An 18,734-nucleotide genomic window follows, 5' to 3' on the forward strand; every position below is an offset into this window, starting at 1 on the left:
TGTATGTAAAAGAAGTTAAATAAAAATACTAAAAAACTTAAATATCGTTTTTCATTTTTTTATTGTAAACAAAAATGCCTGAAAATGCCATACATTTGCGAGCTCTAGACCAGCGGGACCCCTTAATAGAATTTAATTTTCTATCTATTTATGGACATAACCTTTTAAAAAGGATCCTCGAACATTGCGGAAAAAGGGCCAGAGAAGGATGCCCAATCGAAGGTTGTAAAAAAGGTGTCCAACGGACGCACAGTGCGGCCGATTCCCAAAAAGCTGGCCAAAAGTCGAAAAAAAAAGTTTCTAGATAGAGTTTTTTTGTCTTTGGGTTGGCTACAGTAATGCCTTGAGTAGTGAAAACCGTTCATAGCAACGTCCTGTACCCTAAGTATCCTCTGTATTTTCAGTCGCAACGTGGCCTTCGTTTGAGCATCGTGTTACTGTCGATGAATAGTGAAAGTTGTACACATTTGAAAGATTTTGTAATGGAGTAAATTGAACAAAACCAAATGGAATCATCTTCGGAAGGTTAGTAAAATACGAGAAATCTTTAGGACATATCAATACCTCGACACAAAATTTTTAGCTGCAACAATACGTAGATACATTTTTTGCAATTTTTTTTATAAAATTTGAGTTTTCAAACTGTATAGTAATACAACGCCGTCATATGCTGCTTTGAAACCTATTAAAGGTTACTCAAAAAAGTAATGGTTACTGAATAAAATAAGATTCAGCTGCTACTACTTGCTACCTTGCGACCCCGAAAACATATAAATTAACATGCATCTTGATTATGTTCTAGAATATACGCTATTTCACGTGAGGGGGTGGCCAATAGGGGTGGAAGGGGGTGGATTTTCAAAATTTTAAGATCAAATTCGTAATCAGCGATCCTGAGAACCCCCGAGTAAGAAATTTTGAATCAATTACTTAATTTTTTGAGTTTTGGCCAGCTTTTCGGGAATCGGCCGCACTGTGGGACGGTTAAATATTTGATGAAAATTTGTTGATTTTTGTTGTTGTAAATTCCCACAAAGTTTGAAACTTTAATTTAAATGGTTTTTGTAAGAGAATGAACTATATTTTCATTATAAAATAATTATAATCAAAAGGGAAACAAATACACTTCTTCACATAAATACACTTATTTACTAAGATAAGATACTTAAGATACTAACGCGAAAATGCAAAAAAACTTGAACAATTTTTTTTTTTCAATTCCATGTAATAATGTTTAGCCAATGTTTAAAAACGGCTTAATGGATCGATTTAAAAATTTACAGGGTTATTAGTGGAATATTAAACTGTAAAAATCCCTGGAAACATGAGTCCCCATATTAGTATTTGTAAGTGAGCGATAGATTTTCTGAAAAACCGTAAAAAGGCGTTTTTTTGTGTTCACTTCAAACCAACGTTAAGAGTAAAAAAAAATTTATAATATTATGAAATTAAATAAGGATTTTATAGGAAATTTATTGATCTTTCCAAAACCATTGTTCGATTTATTGTGGGGTTATTAGTTGCTGAGATACCAATGATCAAAGATAAAATGGTATTTTTTCGTAAAATGCGGATATCTCAGAGAGAAATGATCGTAGCGAGAATTCAAAAAAAGCAAATTGAAGCTAAATATCAAGTTAGTTGAGTGTATGGCTAGTTTTAGTCGGAAAATTTTTCCAAGCACGTGCAATCAAAAAAAAAAATACGAAAAATATTCGAAAATTTTTGTGTCGCTCTTTAACTGACGATTACAAAATAACCGTTAATTAAAAAATTTTTAGGGTTCCACGCAGAAAAAAATGATTGTATTTATTTGTGCTTGAAAAAAAGAGGGAGAGGAAGATTTTTTTCACACTTTCTATATTAGCGTTTTTTTCTACATCTTTGAATTTTTCTAATAAAATTTTTCACGGTTTTAATTTTATATTTCTGTCTTTATATTCACTGCACAGTGATGACTGGCTTTTATTATCAGTCGTTATCAGTGTAGTTCGGGTAGATAGGCCAGTTTTACATATACTTACACAACTTCTTAGATTAAGATAGGTGCTGTTGTTGTTGTAGAATGTACATACATGTACGGGGAATGCTGCTGGAGCAGCAGTCTTTGACCGGATATAAATCCGGGTTGTCCCGGTAACGTATAACCGATTGTCGTGGAAACGATATCTTAAGTCGTGGTAGCGGTTGCTCTACAAGGTATGTCTATAGATCAATTGTGATTACACATAAAAAAGCTCTATAAACTCTATGAACTATATCGCACCCTAAATACAAAAGGGGCACAACTCAAAATGTTCCACACTCGAGCTTGACTTGTTTACAGTAGCACAGAAAACAAACTATGTGACATATCACGCTGAAATTTTCCATGTGAGCTTATAACAGTCCTACCAAAAAACAAAAAACATTATTTTTGCCATATGTCATCCGCGGACCGTTTTATTGATAACGTCTCGTTCATTTTTGAGCAGAAGTACATTTTGAGTTGTGACCCTTTTGTATTTAGGGTGCGATATGTTCCCATGAAGTGGGAAAACTGTATGCAAGAGTTATATATGTAAACCTAGCCAGATCGGTACAGTAATTTTCAACACCATCCAGTTTCCCTGCTCTATGTATTGCCATAAAATAGTGTCCTGTTATTATAACGACCACTGGATGCATGGAGAGACGGCCAAGGTAGGTTAGCGACTTAGACCTTTCTTCATCGACCTTTTGTCAGATTTGTCTATTCATACCACATGTGGGTTCTACACTCCATCACCTATGTGCCCTTCTAATAAAAGTTATTCTAAGCCAATGTGATGCCCGCATTTCAGGCGAAACTCATCGATAGTAAACTTCTTACCGTAACGTGTTGCCCTTGTAGCAGCAGATAGTGCAACGGAATGCCTTTACTGTGCCATGCGTCTCCATATGCTTCCTATTCTCTGTGGCTGTCAAACTAACAACATCGCAAACGGGGCACTTATAGACATTATGATTGGGTACCGCAATCGCCGATGCCGCTGTCATGTTAACATTTGTAGCGCTAGACATATGTTGCGCTCCACTATGAGATTGTTGCAGTGCCGGCGGTGGTGGGCATGGCAGCCCTATTTCATGCACCGTCTTGCATTTGCCGCACTTATCCTTGGTCAATGGTAACTACAAAATGATTATAAAAAATTAAAGGTAAAACTCTGAATGAGACAATCAGTCGATAGTTTAAACTTACCTGCGCAGCTTCGGCTGCCGCTGCTGCAGCCGCCACTGCAGCTGCTCCAGCTGTGCCACCTCCTTTGGGGCAGTAATAGTTTTGATGAGCTCGTAAATTATCTAAAGATGTGTACTTGATGCCACAGGCCGCGCAAATTAGCTGCTGATATGCAACTGGCGCAGTCTCTACACCGCTGGCAGCCGCACTAACTCCAATCGGAGATGTGTTTGTTACTTTCGCCTCACCGTCTCCACTATCCTGGGAGCGCGATGAGCAATAATGCTGCTTATGCGCCAGATAATTTTCATATTTGCAAAATACAATATTGCATTCTTTACACTTGGAAACACCTTGCTTGACATAAATCTGCGGTTGCACTGCACTGTTTGGTCCGCCTATATTGCTGCTATTACCTCCAGTCGTCGCGCTTCCTAAAACCGGCAAACCGAGCAGTGAAGATTTTGCCACGGCGGCTGCTGCCAAATCGGCGGTTGTCGAACCACTACCAGTTGGTGAGTTATTATTTACCGCAGCCGCTGCTGCAGCAGAGAGTTTGAAAGCCAGTTCGAGATTTTGCTTGGCAAGCAGTGGATTCATTATATTTGTTTCGGACAGTTTCAGCGCCAGATCGGCGGGTAACATGGAACGTAATGGTAAATCAAGCATATTACCGGCAGCGGCGGCTGCCACCAAAGACGCGGTCGAAACATTTACAGGTGGTGACATGGAAGATGTGCTGCCAGCCCCAGAACTACGTGGGCTGATTGCGCGTCGCTTCGGTGAAGGACTCATTGAAGGGCTGTTCGGTAGTGAAGGTGCGCAAACGATCTGTTCCGGTGTGACTGTGCCACTTTCGTCCATTGACAGATTCTCCTTACTCGCCTCCAGTAAAGTTTCCATATCCATACGTTGTTGATCAGAGTCTGTGTAGGAGGACGCCGAGTGTACACGTTGCCTTTGCAGGTTAGTGTAAGAGGTGGGAGAACGACGTAGCGAGAGGTCCAAAGGGGTAGATTCACTAAGGGGAAAAGTGAACAAAGAATTTATTGAGGCATGCTAAGTAAGGGATTAATATGCAACTGATAAGAAATCGATCCGAAAAAGTCTTAAATAGTAAGATTTGGTAAAGGAATGACAAAGGAATTCAGATTAATTCTTCTTAATTCCAGGACTATTATGAGATGCTAACCGTCTAACGTATGTGGGCATTATATATGTGAAAATTTTTCATAGGTGTGCTATTTAGCAGAGTGTTATTCGGCTCTGAGCGAATTTGATTGAATCAGATGATGGGGTGACGTCTCTTGGGTTGTATTTAACGAAAGTAAGCTTGTGTTAGTGGTATACGGAAAAAATTAAGCAATGATACTTTGTTGCCGTCTGAACACTGACTGATTGGACGAGTGTATGAATATGTATTTGGACCAGTATTAATTACTTCAAGCTACTGATGAAATTCACCAGCTGTGTGAGATTGTATTTAAACCTGCTATATCCGCAGGTGTAGCAAATAAGTGAGAATCTTAGCCTGATAAGAGCAGGACACCTAGGAAGAAGGTGCTGAAATAATTCCGCCTCATCCTCTAGACAGCTTCTGCAGAAATGACTTGAAGGAATCCCAAGTCTCACTGCATGGATACCTAACGGACAGTGTCCGATAAGGATATCCACCAAATTCGAGAGCTGCGGCTTTATCAGCCTCTGAAGTTTTATCGAGCGCCCCTCGCGACTTTGCACGTTTCGCACTAACCCAGCGCTCGTTGCGTTGACCCTAGGACCATTCTTCTAGAAGCGGACCACAGGTTCTCAAGGAAACCCCAATCCTCTCATTTCGCGATGAAACCATTTCCAGGGTCCCCTGTCTTGCCAGCTAATCAGTCCAGCAGTTTCCATCTGTGCCACTGCGACTAGAAACCGAAATGAGCTTTTATCGAACTATTCGGATGCCGTCGAGAGAGAAGTCAAACAACGAGGCGAGAGCCCTAATTACCGTATCGCTGTCGGAATAAATATTTACTAAATTCGAGCTTGATGAGGAGCTCCTCGCAGAATACTCCTGAGAAGTATCGTTATACCGTTGTAATTTCTTCTCCTACTTGCATTCTTGTTCGTATTTTCAAATTTCGCAACTTATCCAGTGTAGCGTTCACCTCCCCAATGGCCACAATCTTGTATTCTATTATTTTTGGAAAACAATCTACGGTGCTTCAGTTAGAGCTCTATTAACACGACGTGCTTCATGGAGATCCAGCTCAGAGGCGCTTTTGGTCTTCAAAGTATAAGATGTTTTCAAAACTTCTAGGTACTTACCGTGCCCCCTCTTTTCGCTTTGGTGTTGATGTTCCACTTCTCTCCAAATTACATCCAGCATTCTTTTCGGCCAGCAGTGTTTCGCTGTTACTGCTGGGCAACGAAGGTTGACGTGGTGGCGCCGGCGTTTCGACATTAGACATTTGTGAGGCTGCCGCTGCTGCTGCTGAGTTATTATTACTTGTTGCTACGCTGGGGTTCAGTCCGCTCATATTCAAAGCCGTGGCTAGTGGCTTCAAATTGCCATTATCCAACATATAGCAGGTGTTGTCAGGCTGTGGAATGCCCGCCGATACTGAGGTGCTGTAATGGGCGAAAGAGTAGTGAGTTTAAAAAGAAATGCTTTTAAGCTTGAAATCGGGAATTTTATGCCATGCAGTCCGTACTTACAGTGGTCCTGGTATCCAGCTGGCAGCGCGTATTAATGAGCAGGGAATTATCAATATTGGATTGGTGGGCAATGCCAAAAATGGTTGCGGCGGCGTGGTTTGCAAAGATGCGGCCGCAGCAGCAGCCGCCGCAGCGGCAGCAGCGACCATAGCCGGTGTTGGTGTTTTCGTGCGCGTCTGTGGGCTGATGGCGGCTGCACCCGATGGCGCTTTTATTGCATTAGCAGTGCTAACCTCCAGCTTAGGTGTTAGTTGCCTGTAATGTAAAAGTTATTAATGACGATAGAGGATTCCTTAATTTCCTGTTGCACTTACCCCTCAGTACGACGTGAACTGCAGTAATGCAACTTGTGCGCGCGATACGTCTTTATATTATTGAATCTTATATCACAATCGCTGCAGTAACGATCCGTTTGCTTAAAAAAGAAGAAGAGAAAAAATATATAAAATACTTATTCCGATAAATACCATTTTTGGGTGGAATTATTTTTTTTTGGTGTCGTCAACCAACAACTGACTCACTTGACTAGAAACGCCCTCCTCCAGCGCGGCTGCTCCGTTCAATGGTGGCGCGTTGCTGCTATGGGCCGGCGATGTTTGATGCATGCGCATATGTCTATTCAGGGAGACCTTCTTGTCGGCGCTGTAGGAGCATTGTGTGCACGCATATTGTTTTCCAGTCTTAATGGCTTTACTGTTTGGTTCGCCACTCGTGTTGCCCGCACCGGCACCGCTGGTGCCACCCGATGTGCTGGCGGCGTTCGCGTTCATGCCGGCACTTTTCTCAGCTATTACCGTGGAGAGTGAAGCGCCATCGCTTTCCATGTCCTTGTTGCTGCAACAGTAGGAGTGACCATTAATAGCCAACAACATCTTAATATGCGTTCAGAAGCAGCATCCCCGCCTGCATTCATGATAAGTACTTACCGATGCGAGCAATAGTATGCTTGATGTGCCTCCAACGTTGATGGCGAGCTAAAGTGGATGCCACATGGCAAGCACATGAACAACTTCAAACGTGGCGTAATTTCTGTGGCTGTGGCTGGTGGTGGTGCGGCTGTAGTCGTTTTCAGCACCGGTTCCACCACACTTACCCCAGGCGCATTCATCAACGTTTCTAGGTCTTCTTGCTTGGTAAGCGCCGGTGGTGGTGGCAGTTGTGCTAGCCGATTTTTTGTTTGCGTTTCTTCGTGTAAAACTTTAAGATCTCTTGCATCCGGCTTCAAGGCTGGATCTGAAGCCAGTAGTGCATTCAAGCGTAACTTTGGCATTATGCTTGTTGGTGACGATACGGGTGGTGTACCATTACCTGCCGGTTCGTCCTTATGCGGGCTGCTGCTGACCGGACGCTTGCCATTTGAATTTGATGAAGTTGATTCGATACTCATGTGGTTTTGTTCTTGAAGTTTCTCAGGTTCTATATTTAATTCGATTTTGCGTTCCGTCGATTCGTTATAAGTGTGAAATGTATCGGTAGAATTCGACTCATTCGATGCCATTGTACTCGGTGGACGACTTACTTCATTTTCTACTCTTATAACGGGTGATATTCGATTTGTAGTTGGAGTAGATATTCGAACGTAGCCTTCTCTTGTGCCTGTGTCGTCTTCCATTTCGATGTCAGTCTCTTCGTGTCGATGATCATCATTCTCTAAATGATGTTGATCATCTGATAGGTCGGTGGGACTCAGATCTTTGGAATCTGAAAGATGAAATCGAATACGAGAATTACGGTGAATTCGCACTTTACTAGTAAATCATGTACTCTAGTAATACATTTTTGAGAAATATATGAAATAAGCTGCCAATAAAAAGTAAAGAAGATGTATCCGTGTACTTTTGTTGAATGGAATGGAATTAACCAAGGCGAATCTATTAAAGGTGACAATCAAACATACAAAGCATTGTTGTTGGTCTAGTGCCACCACTTTTAATGAATGCGCCTTGGAATGTACTGAATAATGTGAAATTAGGAATATTGTCTACTATGATCAGTTACAGAAACGCAGAATGTTGACAGCAAATTTTTTCGTTCATTTCTGTAACGCAGTAATTAAAGGAAAAACTTGCTCTTAACCAAAAAATGCCAAGATTAGTATATGCAGTTGGTCAAGAAAACATTTTTATGAGGGAGGAAAGATGTTTTGTTCAGCTTTTCTGTCATAAACAATTTGCTGGAGAATTTAACAAACACCCACCTGAACTTAACCTCAAATGTTAATACTCTCTATTTTAGATTTGTATGTCTCCAATAGTTTGGCTGACGCTGTAATCGAAAGTGTTATGGAAAGCTGCTCATAAAACCATCTGGGGCGTGGAGGCTGCATAAAACTACCAAATAGTCTTGCCGGTAAATAAGTCTTCAGCATAGTCGCCTCCTTGAATATTCGGAACGTTGGCGCACGTTTTTTATGAGCCATACTGCTTCACAATTCCATTTTACGAGCATACTAAGAGACCTATTGTGTACAATTTCGGTCAATAGAGAGCTGACTCTCTTATGCAATTGAGCTGTCTTTACTATTTCAAAACTACTCAAAATTTGAGAAGCAACTCGGCAGGTTCCAATACCAAGAATGACAACAATTCTATGCTTCATGGTAGAGAAATTGAACAAGTCGAAGATTTTACGTACCTAGACAGTGTAATATCTGCTGGGCATAGTGCGAGAAGCGATAACTTGGCTAGAATAAATAAAGCAACTGGCGTATATACTCAGCTGCGCCAAATCTCTGACTCATCACAAATATACTTCCAAACAAAAATGAGACTATTTAAATCAATTCAGTGCCTCAATAAAGAACTTGGACGCCCAAGTGATATAGTTTAAAATAATAAAAAAAAATAATAAAAAAATATATATTAAAATGCAAATCTAATGCGTTTATGTGTCACATTTATTTTCGTTCTTCAAGCGCATTTTTCAAAACTACCAAAACCATAAACAAACTTTAACTAATTCGTACAGAGAAAATACAAACATAAAAACTTAGCAAAATACATGACAAAAAAGAACTCGCACATTTATATAAAGTAGAGTTAGGCAAACCTCCTGAGTATACCACCGCTTCCAATTCTAATTGAAAGGGAAGCTCGCTCGAGTGCCTTAAGATTAAAAGGTATATTTGAACTTAAAAGTGGGGATATGAAAGGACATTTAAAGATCTTGGAAGACTTCCTACATAGTCCCATTCTTCATAGGGATGATATACTATCACCCAAACCAATACTCTTCAGGAATTTCCAAGTTATAATTAATGAACGAACAGACTGGAGAACTAACTCTATCACTTTAAAACCCGGCTCCCAGCTATGGTTTACTGATGGGTCCAAATTGGAAAATGGTAGAACAGCGGCAGGAATCAATGGGCCCAAATTCAAAAAATCGATTCCGATGGGATCCTACCCAACAATATTCCAGGCAGAAATACATGCCATTGAAATTTGTGTGAGAGAATGCCTTAGCAGGAAAATGAGAGGTACTCACATCTACATACTTTCAGATAGCCAAGCGGCTCTAAAAGCCCTTCTATCAACAACTATCACTCAAATTGGTAAATGATGGCCTAAACCTTCTCAACACGTTAGGGAACCTCAACATAGTAACACTATGCTGGATTCCGAGACATGAAGGACATGAGGGAAATGAAATGGCTGATGACCTTGCAAAACAAGGAGCAAATATGCAACTTACTGGTTCTGAGCCTTTCTGTGGACTCACAAAAGGCCACATTAATGAATTCCTTAGGAAATGGGAAGAAAGAAAACTTGCCGCACACTGGCTAAACTGTGCCGGTCAGCGTCAAGCCAAACTATTCCTAAGTCCCAACAAAGGAATATCTGACAAACTTCTCTCACTAAACAGAGTAGATCTGCGTCTTTTAACAGGATACCTTACAGGTCACTGCAGCCTGAGGTACCATCTAAATAATATTGGTCTATCTGCGAAATGGACATAGAAAGCTCAGAACATGTGCTTTGTGAATGTCCTGCGTTGGGCAGACACAGACTTCACCACCTTGGTGGTATCGTAGTATCTCCATGTAATCTTTGGAACAACAAACCCAAAATTGTGCTAAAATTTTTAAAAAGCCTAAAACTCTAGGGTTACAAAATAGGCCTTTCACAATAGATCAGCTCTGGTCGCAGTGCGTAATGGCCTTCTAATAATAATAATAGGCAAACCTAAATCCGATCAATGTTCTCCATTATATCAACAGCTTTGGCTGGCTGTAGATATCTGCCTGTTGGAGGCCTCATAATGGTATCAAAACGGCGCTTTAGTGCTACTCGAGGAGTACCAGACTGACACTTCAACCATTTTACCTAATTAACTAGAGTTAGGCAAGTAATATTTAAGAAAAAACCATATACATACATAATTAGTATTTAGTCGGCAATCCTTCATTTTTTCCCCATAGCATTCTTGACATTGACCAGCTTCTTACATGTCAAAGGATCTATTTTCTCCCACTCTCCTTTCATAACATCTTCTAGGCCTATCTTGTTTCCAATAACATGCTTTTTCAGTTGGTTTTCCAAATGAGTATAGAGATTGTGGAAGTGTTTAAACTACTTCAGGGCACAGACATTAAGTGCCTTATGCTTGGGATCGTTGTCTTGATAGTACTGGAAATTGTCCTTAATTCCCAATTGTTCAGCACTTTGGACCACATTTTTTTTCATAATTGTAAGATATTGTTTGTAATCCATATTGCCGTTAATGAAACATACATTTCTGGTACCAGCAGCGGACATTCAACCCCATACCATTACCGACCCACCCCCATGTTAAACTGTCCGGCGTAAGTTTGTTTCCTGGAACTCTGCACTAGGTCTTCTCCACAAATATGATTGTCCATTTGACTTACATATGCTTAACTTGCTTTCCTCTGTGAATTTTATTCTCTTGCGTGTTGGTTGATCTCGTTGATGAAAGGTTTTTTTGTGCTACTCTTCAATTATAATTATTCTTTCACAAGGCCAGACGCATAATTTCGGGGTCGCAGTTAATATTAAGCTGGTGTGCGACTTCTGTTGCGAGCTTTAGAGCGCTCAAATTTGAATTTTTCTCAATTTGTTGCACTATCCACCGTTCATTTGCACCCGAAAACGGTTTTGTTCGTCCCGATTTCTTCTTATTTTCCACGGATTTTGTTTCTTTTAGACATTTTATGATGCCGCATAAAATCGAACGGGATCTATTCACTATTTCTACGATTCCCCGAACGGTTTTACCTTTTCCATGATGACTATCTAATAATTAAATTTTTGACTTCAATTGAGCTTTGCCCACGCTGTCTATCGATGCTTATAATTTGAATTTGAAGCTGCATGTTATGTATGGCCGAGTTCTTTATTGAGCCACTGTACTTGTCTGACAGCTTTGAGTTTTTGTCTGTTGATTGTAAACTCGATATTCTGAACTCTGATACCAATATAGAAAACGCATCGAATCTCCTTTTTGTCAATATTTAGAGATCTTAAAATCTCAAAAAGTTTATCAGGTTCTACATTGTCAAATGATTTTTCATAGTCAAGGAAACACAAACAGATATCTTTTTGTACGTCCTTACAATTTTGAACGAACGCATTAAAAAAACAACGCTTCACGAGTTCGAATGCCATTTTTAAAATCAAGTTATGATAAACCCTTGGCTTCTTCAAATTTATGGTATATACGATTATGCATTGTTTTGAAAAATATTATTGAAAAGGGTATAATCCAAGCCAATCAAAACAATCTCAGCGGCACTATGGGACATCAGAAACTCAAACATACACAGAGATATTCAAATACCTATGGTCGATGATAAAATAGAAAATAACAGAGAGAAATACAGACCCACCCGAACTCTTTCCCTACTGCTCTCGCACACATAATCGGCATTTCATGTCTAGAACGAAGAGATCGCGCCACGTTAGATGCAGATATGTATGTAGATCAAAAACTGCCTACGCAATGGGCTAACAAGCAGCTAAATTAGATGAAGGTTTGAAAATTTACTACTAGGTTCCAATTTGGTTATAAGCGATGTTCATAAAAAAACAATTCTTTAACTACTAAAAATTCTAAACACAAAATTTTTTAAAGAACTAAAAAAACTCTTTAACTACTACAAAAATTCTAAGACATTTTTTTAAGAACTAAAAAAAACTCTTTAACTACTACAAAAATTCTAATACTCAAAAATTTTTTAAAGAACAAAAAAAAAAATCTTTAACTACTAAAAAAGTTCTTTAACTATTAAAAATTCATTCTAATACACAAAATTTTTTAAAGAACTAAAAACAGTTCTCTATCTACTAAAAATTCTAATACACAAATTTTTTTAAGGAACTAAAAAAATTCTTTAACTACTACAAAAATTCTAATACACAAAAATTTTTTAAAGAAAAAAAAAAACTACTAAAAAAATTCTAAAACACAAAATTTTTTAAAGAACAAAAAAAAAAGTTTTTAACTACTAAAAAAATTCTTTAACTATTAAAAATTCATTCTAATACTTAAATTTTTTAAAAAAACTAAAAAAAAATTCTTTAACTACTAAAAATTCTAATGCACAAAATTTTTTAAGGAGCTAAAAAAATTCTTTAACTACTACAAAAATTCTAATACACAAAATTTTTTTAAAGAACAAAAAAAAATCTTTAACTACTAAAAAAATTCTTTAACTATTAAAAATTTATTCTAATACTTAAATTTTTTAAAAAAACTAATAAAAAATTCTTTAACTACTAAAAATTCTAATACACAAAATTTTTTAAAGAATTAAAAAAAAATTCTTTACCTACTAAAAATTTTGATACACAAAATTTTTTAAACTAAAACTAAAAAAAAATTCTGAATAAACGTTGGAAAATTTATAGTATGTACTTTAAAATCTTTTGCGAGTTCAATACGCCTTGATTATCTCCCAATACTGCCACTCAAAAACATTTATCCGCACATTTCTGCTGTCAATATTTCACCGTAGACAATCGGATGCGCTTGCAATTAAAAATATTCACGACTCTCATAGCTTATTAAAAACGCAATCTTGACTTATCGAAGCTGAAATCAACAAGAAAAAAATGTGTGCCCATTCATAAGCTTTGTTCTTCGGTTGGGCTTATCGACACAGCAATATCGCACATAAAGACAAAATTCCTGGAAATCCTATTTACAGAAAGCAGCCAAAAGTCATGTATGTACACGTGCATGTTTGTATGTATGTATGGACGAATAAGCGAATCGAGCAGAACGGATTAGATGAAGAAGAATTGTGCACAGCCACGCACACAATTCAGCAGACAAACAGTTTGGGTAGAAGCAGTTTCAGAAGAAATTCTCCCTGACCATAGACTACGCAACTCCTATATTCGTATGTATGTATGTATGTATGCACGCTTGTATGTCTGAACGAGTACTTATGTGTCTATGTATTTGAGTATGTGTCAAATTGACCAAAGGTTAACAATTATTATCCAACAAATTGTCAGGCGTGGAAACCCTCGCCGACACAGAGCCGACAGCAACGGGGAATAAGTAAATTGCGGAGCACTGAAAATGAATAGGAATGATGTTGAGATGGAGTAGGTAGTAAATGTGTAAGTATGCTAGTGAAGGAAGTTGCACAATGGCTTCGCTTTCGGGAGTGAAGTGTAGACGTATGGACGCTTGCTTGCAACAAACAAGAGATGCTTGCAAATCCTATAGAGGATTGTTTGTACAGTGGAGGGATTTTTTTCGGTAGTTTCTGTGTTTAAGCAGGCAGGTGAAATGGTTGAGGTACCAGTCTGGCACTCCTTAACTACATATATTAGAAAACCCAATCTTCCTCCTCCGACTATATTAGAAAATCCAATATTTTGTTTTCTTTATCTTCAGATAGCCTTTGTTTACATTTATGGTGCACCTTGATGTCGTCCTCCTATAATTTCATGAGAAGCTTGTTTTTGGATCTCGGACGTTTTTACAGTACTTTCCGAGGGTGCTTTAATGTTTCTTGTCCACAGAGCGCTTCGAATTCGAGACCAGCCGAATTGTAATTACCTACAAAACCACTCGGCTGTGGGTCAGTGGAAAGAAAATCAAAATCGGTTCTATTACAAAAACAAAAAGCTTCAACGTCTAAAAGTCTAACGACGCTGCAAACGCACTAAAGTGGGTAAAAAACGAATATAAGCAACACTCGAAAAGATACAAAACGTATTGAAAAAACAAAAATTGAAAAACTTCAGCGCTCTTTTGCCACTTACTTGCTCGGGAGGTCATGCTGGCCAGCGGAAAATGATTAGAAAAGCGGATGACATCTGATTTGTATGTTACAAAATATTATAACGACCGTAGATGTGCGCAGCGATAAAGAAACAACGACGCTGAGATGTGACAAGAGAAGTTGCGCACCAAAAACCAAAGCTTCGAAACTGTTGAAGCGCTGTGCGTTCATGTGTCGCGTATGTAGATACGCATTTGATATGACAGTTGCGATAAGAAATAGAAAACAAAACACGAAAAAAATCAACTACATCCCAAAAAGAAAGATAAAAGAAAAAAATCACGTGTGCAACGCTGAAACCAAAAAGTGACCATCAGCGCGCCGCCAATGTGGCACGCAGCGTTTGTGGAGTAGAGCGGCTTTAGTGCGCATGGCCAGCAAAGGCATTGGGCTTACTTGGACTTGACGCATTCAACTTGGCGCGCGCAATCTCTGTCGCTATCGGCCGGCCAACTAGCTGGGCAATCAAGCACAGGTTGTATTGGCATTACGAATTCAATGGCATAAAAACAGCAAGAATAAAAGCGCATTTTTTACCACCTCTTTTTGCGCGTTCATACATATTTTAGCGCAGTGTGTGTTGTAGCGCTTGCGCGTTGACCTGTCAATTTGTAACTATTGAAATGTCAGCACTTTGCATTAACTGCAACTTATATTCTGTATCTGCATAATCACGCGCTGCCACAGCAACAACAATAGTAGCGGCGTATTGCACCAAAGGCGTGTGCGCATGTCCATTGCTCACTGGACATTGCTCGTAATTGAGTGCAAGGCGCATTATTGCAGCGGCGCGTTTTGTTGCACCAGTTTGAACTGCGGCGCGCCGCCTCCACTAACCGCACTTCGGCACTTCAGCACATTGAACATGGGTTTAGTTGTATGCATGTGTCCATCATCGATTTTGTATGGTATGGAATTTGCTGCTGTCAATGGTGATTGTTGCTCGTTTGTTTCTCGCATCGCCTCAGTGCCATAATACCAAGTTTGGCTGTTGCAGTGTCACCTCGACTTGCCATATTTGAAAAGTTACACATGTAGCCAATTCAATGGGATCAATTGTGTGTGTATGTGTGGATATGTGGGTAAGTAAGTATGGGTACGAGCACACGACGGCATTTGCAAGTGCGCTATTATGCAAAATAAATTCACACGAGTAAACGGGAACCCTGAGTGGCCTTTTTTGGGAGATTTTATACTTATCTTCGATAAGTATTGTTTTGCGTTTTTTTTTCCAACACATTCTTCAATAACTGGGCGTGTGCTTGTTTTTAGTATAGTTCATACGAGGTGTGGCAATTAGTTCCGGGAATATAAAGAGTGTTTTTTTAACTGCAAGATAATTATCGATACGATAGCTGTGGTTTGACAGTTGAGGGTGGTTAACTCTGTTGATATTTCTGCTCAGTAAGGTTTGGCAAGTCGTTCGTTAATTGTTCGCGAAGTTCATAGAAGTGCTCCGTCCATTTTACGTGCGCTTTACGCAAGCGTCATCGGTCCTTATTTCTTTCGAAATGAGCAACTAGTTGCCGCTACGGTGAATGGCGAGCACTATCAGGCCATGCCAATTGAATTTATGTTTCCTAAAACTAATCAGCTAAACAGCGACGAAATTTGACCCCAACAACACGGCGCAACTTGTAATACAGCGCGCTTAGCAATCGATTTATTAGACTGATCGAATGGACCATGTAACTCGAAGCCGCTGCGAACATATGCCGCACATAATACAAAAAATAAATGCCATGAAATTATCCGCCAAATTATAATTAAAAAAAAAAAAATAATAATTCAAACGATATTTCTGTTTTGTATTTTAATTTTAAGTTCTCAAGCTCTTAAAAACATGGAGTTGGAGAATTGGCAACGCTGCATCATCTCCCTGTTCGTGTCCAGGCAACTTGTGTTAGCAATTTTACTAGAGAACGACCGAACCTTGACTTTGGCTATGATTGGTCACAAAAGTTCAGTTCAGCTTCAGTTCGGATTCGGTAATGAAAAGCAAAGCAAAGAAAAAAAACTTTGAAATATCTGCTCCTCCATTGAGTGAGGCTAATAAGCAATTACTCAGAACTGCAGGTCAGCTCTATAGCTATAGACGGAGCCAAAAGTTCTATTCACTTATTTATTTCATTTATTAAAACGCGTTTTCCACGCGGACTCGCCAGATTTTGCTTCATGACGCGCTAGTCTATTTTTCGCCTCGTTCATTGTGCGTTAATTTTTGGCGAAAAAAGGCAACATTGCCACACCCACCGACACCACGGTGAAATCACTTATCAAATAATACTCATGATGGCAGCGCACAGAGACTTCAGAGGGTCTTTCAAATCGCCAGTTTGCCAAAAGATTAGTCGATGTTCAAACGCTGTGGATGTTTGTGTGAAACAAGGTGCCTCCTATAGTAAGAACCACAAAGGCAAAACTGCGATGGCTTTAACACGAAAGAAAACCCACAAAATTCTTAGGATTGCATCAAATTCTGCCGTTTCAACAGTAAAAATTCAGGAAATGAACAATGCTACAGTTAGCAAATCCACCGTTCGAGGGGCTATTCTAAAATTATTATATAATTACTACTTTCATGACTTAAGAAAGGTGAAAAGGTACTTGAGTCGACATCACAGTCGTGAAGGGGGTGTTATGGTATGGGGAGCAATATCGTACTATGGCGCGTTCGAATTGAAAATTGTAGGCTACAAAATAAGAGGATCCTTCAACAGGATAATGCACCTGTCCACACTTCAAGTGTGGTCAAAACTTGGATTGCGTCCCAAAACTTTGAAACTTTAGCATGACCACCGCATTCCTCGGATTGAAAATCCATGGCGATGGCTGGCTCGTATGGTTTATGAGAATGGGAAACGAATTGAAAACCAAATGCTTTAGTTCGAATTATTAAAACGGTCTGGCCTGAAATTTCATTAGGCCATCTGGGGAATTTGTACAAATCCATTCGTCAACGTATTTACGAAGTAATTTATAAACAATGTGGCAGCAAAAACTATTCAGTTTTAAATAGTAAATGTAAATAAGACAAAATTTCCAATATTTGATGTGAATTAATAAATCAAGAACATCTGCTAAAGTTTTACTGCTTGGAAATACCGTTAGATGTAATAATATTTTCATGCATGTTTATTTTCGAGCAAAGTACAGTCTTCGCTTGAATTATCCGAACACAATGGATTACTAGACCGAATACGGTTGTTTTAATAACCATTTTCTTCCTTAGAAATTATTGCTTTTAATCAAGCGAAGCGGACTGTATATATAGGGTCCGGCACTCAAAGTGTAACCAATTAAAAATTCAATAAATTTAGTTTGGAAAATTTCTTTTATTCAATTCAAAGTAAAACATGTGTGAAAATAATACAAAATTAAGAATAAATTTCCTTTTGCTCGATATGACCACCTTTTGCCTTGACTATGACCTTGAGACGGACCAGAAACGAATCGCAAGCTGCCCGAATGTGACTTGCAGGTATTTTGGCCCACTCGAGTACAATGGCTTTTTTTAGCGCCTCGGGACTGGTGAATCTTTTAGTTGCTTTCTAAAATGGCCCAAAGAGAATAACTCATCGGACTTGCGTCTGACGAATTTTAGAGTCATTGTGTGCACGTTATGAAGTTCGAAACGTTGTGTTTTAGCCATTCTTGGTTCTCTCGAGCTTTGTGAGACGGTGAGACGGTCTTGTTGAAACATGGTCTGCTACCGAAATGTTTGTCCTCCCACGGCTTCGGAACAACCTCCAGAATACTTTTATGATAATATTTCGCATTTACCTTGACGCCAGACTCCATAAAAACGATTGGAGAGCGCCCATCTGCGGTTACAGCGGTCCAAACCATTACCTGTGACGGGTGATGCCTCCTTGACGACTCAAATACTCGTATGAACGGTCGGTCAAATAAACCCTATCGTTTATGGGAGTTTACGAATTACACAATTTGAACAATTTTTTCGTCAGAAAACACAATGTTTGGAAAATGGCCGCTTTCGCCCAAGCGAAGCAACTCCTTCGCTCTCTCAAGTCTGACTTGTTGCTGCTTTGGTGTGAGATTATGTGCCTTTTGGTTCTTATAAGGCTTGACTTTGAGATCAATTTTCAATATGCGGTAGATACTACGGTGAGATATTTTCAGTTCTTTCGCTATTTGATTGGCTCTTCGTCGGAGATTTCGCTCAAGTCGCTTCTTCATTTTTTGAACCATTTCACGTGCCGTTGCAATGTTTTGATGACCACCTCCATGACGTTTCGCGATGCTACCAGAATTATAGTAACAAGTAATGGTGCGATAAACAAAATCTTTATTTGCTTTAAGGTGCTCGAGCTCACGAACAATCGCTGGTTGTGATTTTCCTGCCAAATATAATGCAATCCCATTGTTACGTTTGAAATCCATTACTGATTTTCTTTTTTCGGGTTTACTCTCGGCAAAATGCTTCCGCGCACTCTGGACTGTTATTTAGCCAACTAACAGACAGCTGATGGATGCGCACTTCGAGTGCCGGACCCTGTGTATATGTGTGTGAACACCCCCTGTAGGTGGAAAGTTGTGGGCCAATGTGAG

The 18,734-nt window shown here is 39.2% G+C and overlaps 1 protein-coding gene across 1 annotated transcript in view; it reads right to left on the reverse strand.

The window, feature by feature from the left end:
- The window catches only part of LOC128864554 (zinc finger protein ush), an 89,967-nt gene that overhangs the window by 6,326 nt on the left and 64,907 nt on the right, over window positions 1-18,734 (reverse strand). The window contains exons 3-9 of the mRNA XM_054104275.1: window positions 6,829-7,603; window positions 6,424-6,736; window positions 6,217-6,317; window positions 5,903-6,157; window positions 5,513-5,815; window positions 3,221-4,220; window positions 2,852-3,150 (exon numbers count right to left, since the gene is read on the reverse strand). Coding sequence (XP_053960250.1) covers window positions 2,852-3,150; window positions 3,221-4,220; window positions 5,513-5,815; window positions 5,903-6,157; window positions 6,217-6,317; window positions 6,424-6,736; window positions 6,829-7,603 — 3,046 coding nt within the window. The remainder of the gene's footprint in view (window positions 1-2,851; window positions 3,151-3,220; window positions 4,221-5,512; window positions 5,816-5,902; window positions 6,158-6,216; window positions 6,318-6,423; window positions 6,737-6,828; window positions 7,604-18,734) is intronic.

The sequence above is a fragment of the Anastrepha ludens genome, chromosome 5, assembly GCF_028408465.1.
Source record: "Anastrepha ludens isolate Willacy chromosome 5, idAnaLude1.1, whole genome shotgun sequence".
Lineage (NCBI taxonomy): Eukaryota > Metazoa > Arthropoda > Insecta > Diptera > Tephritidae > Anastrepha > Anastrepha ludens.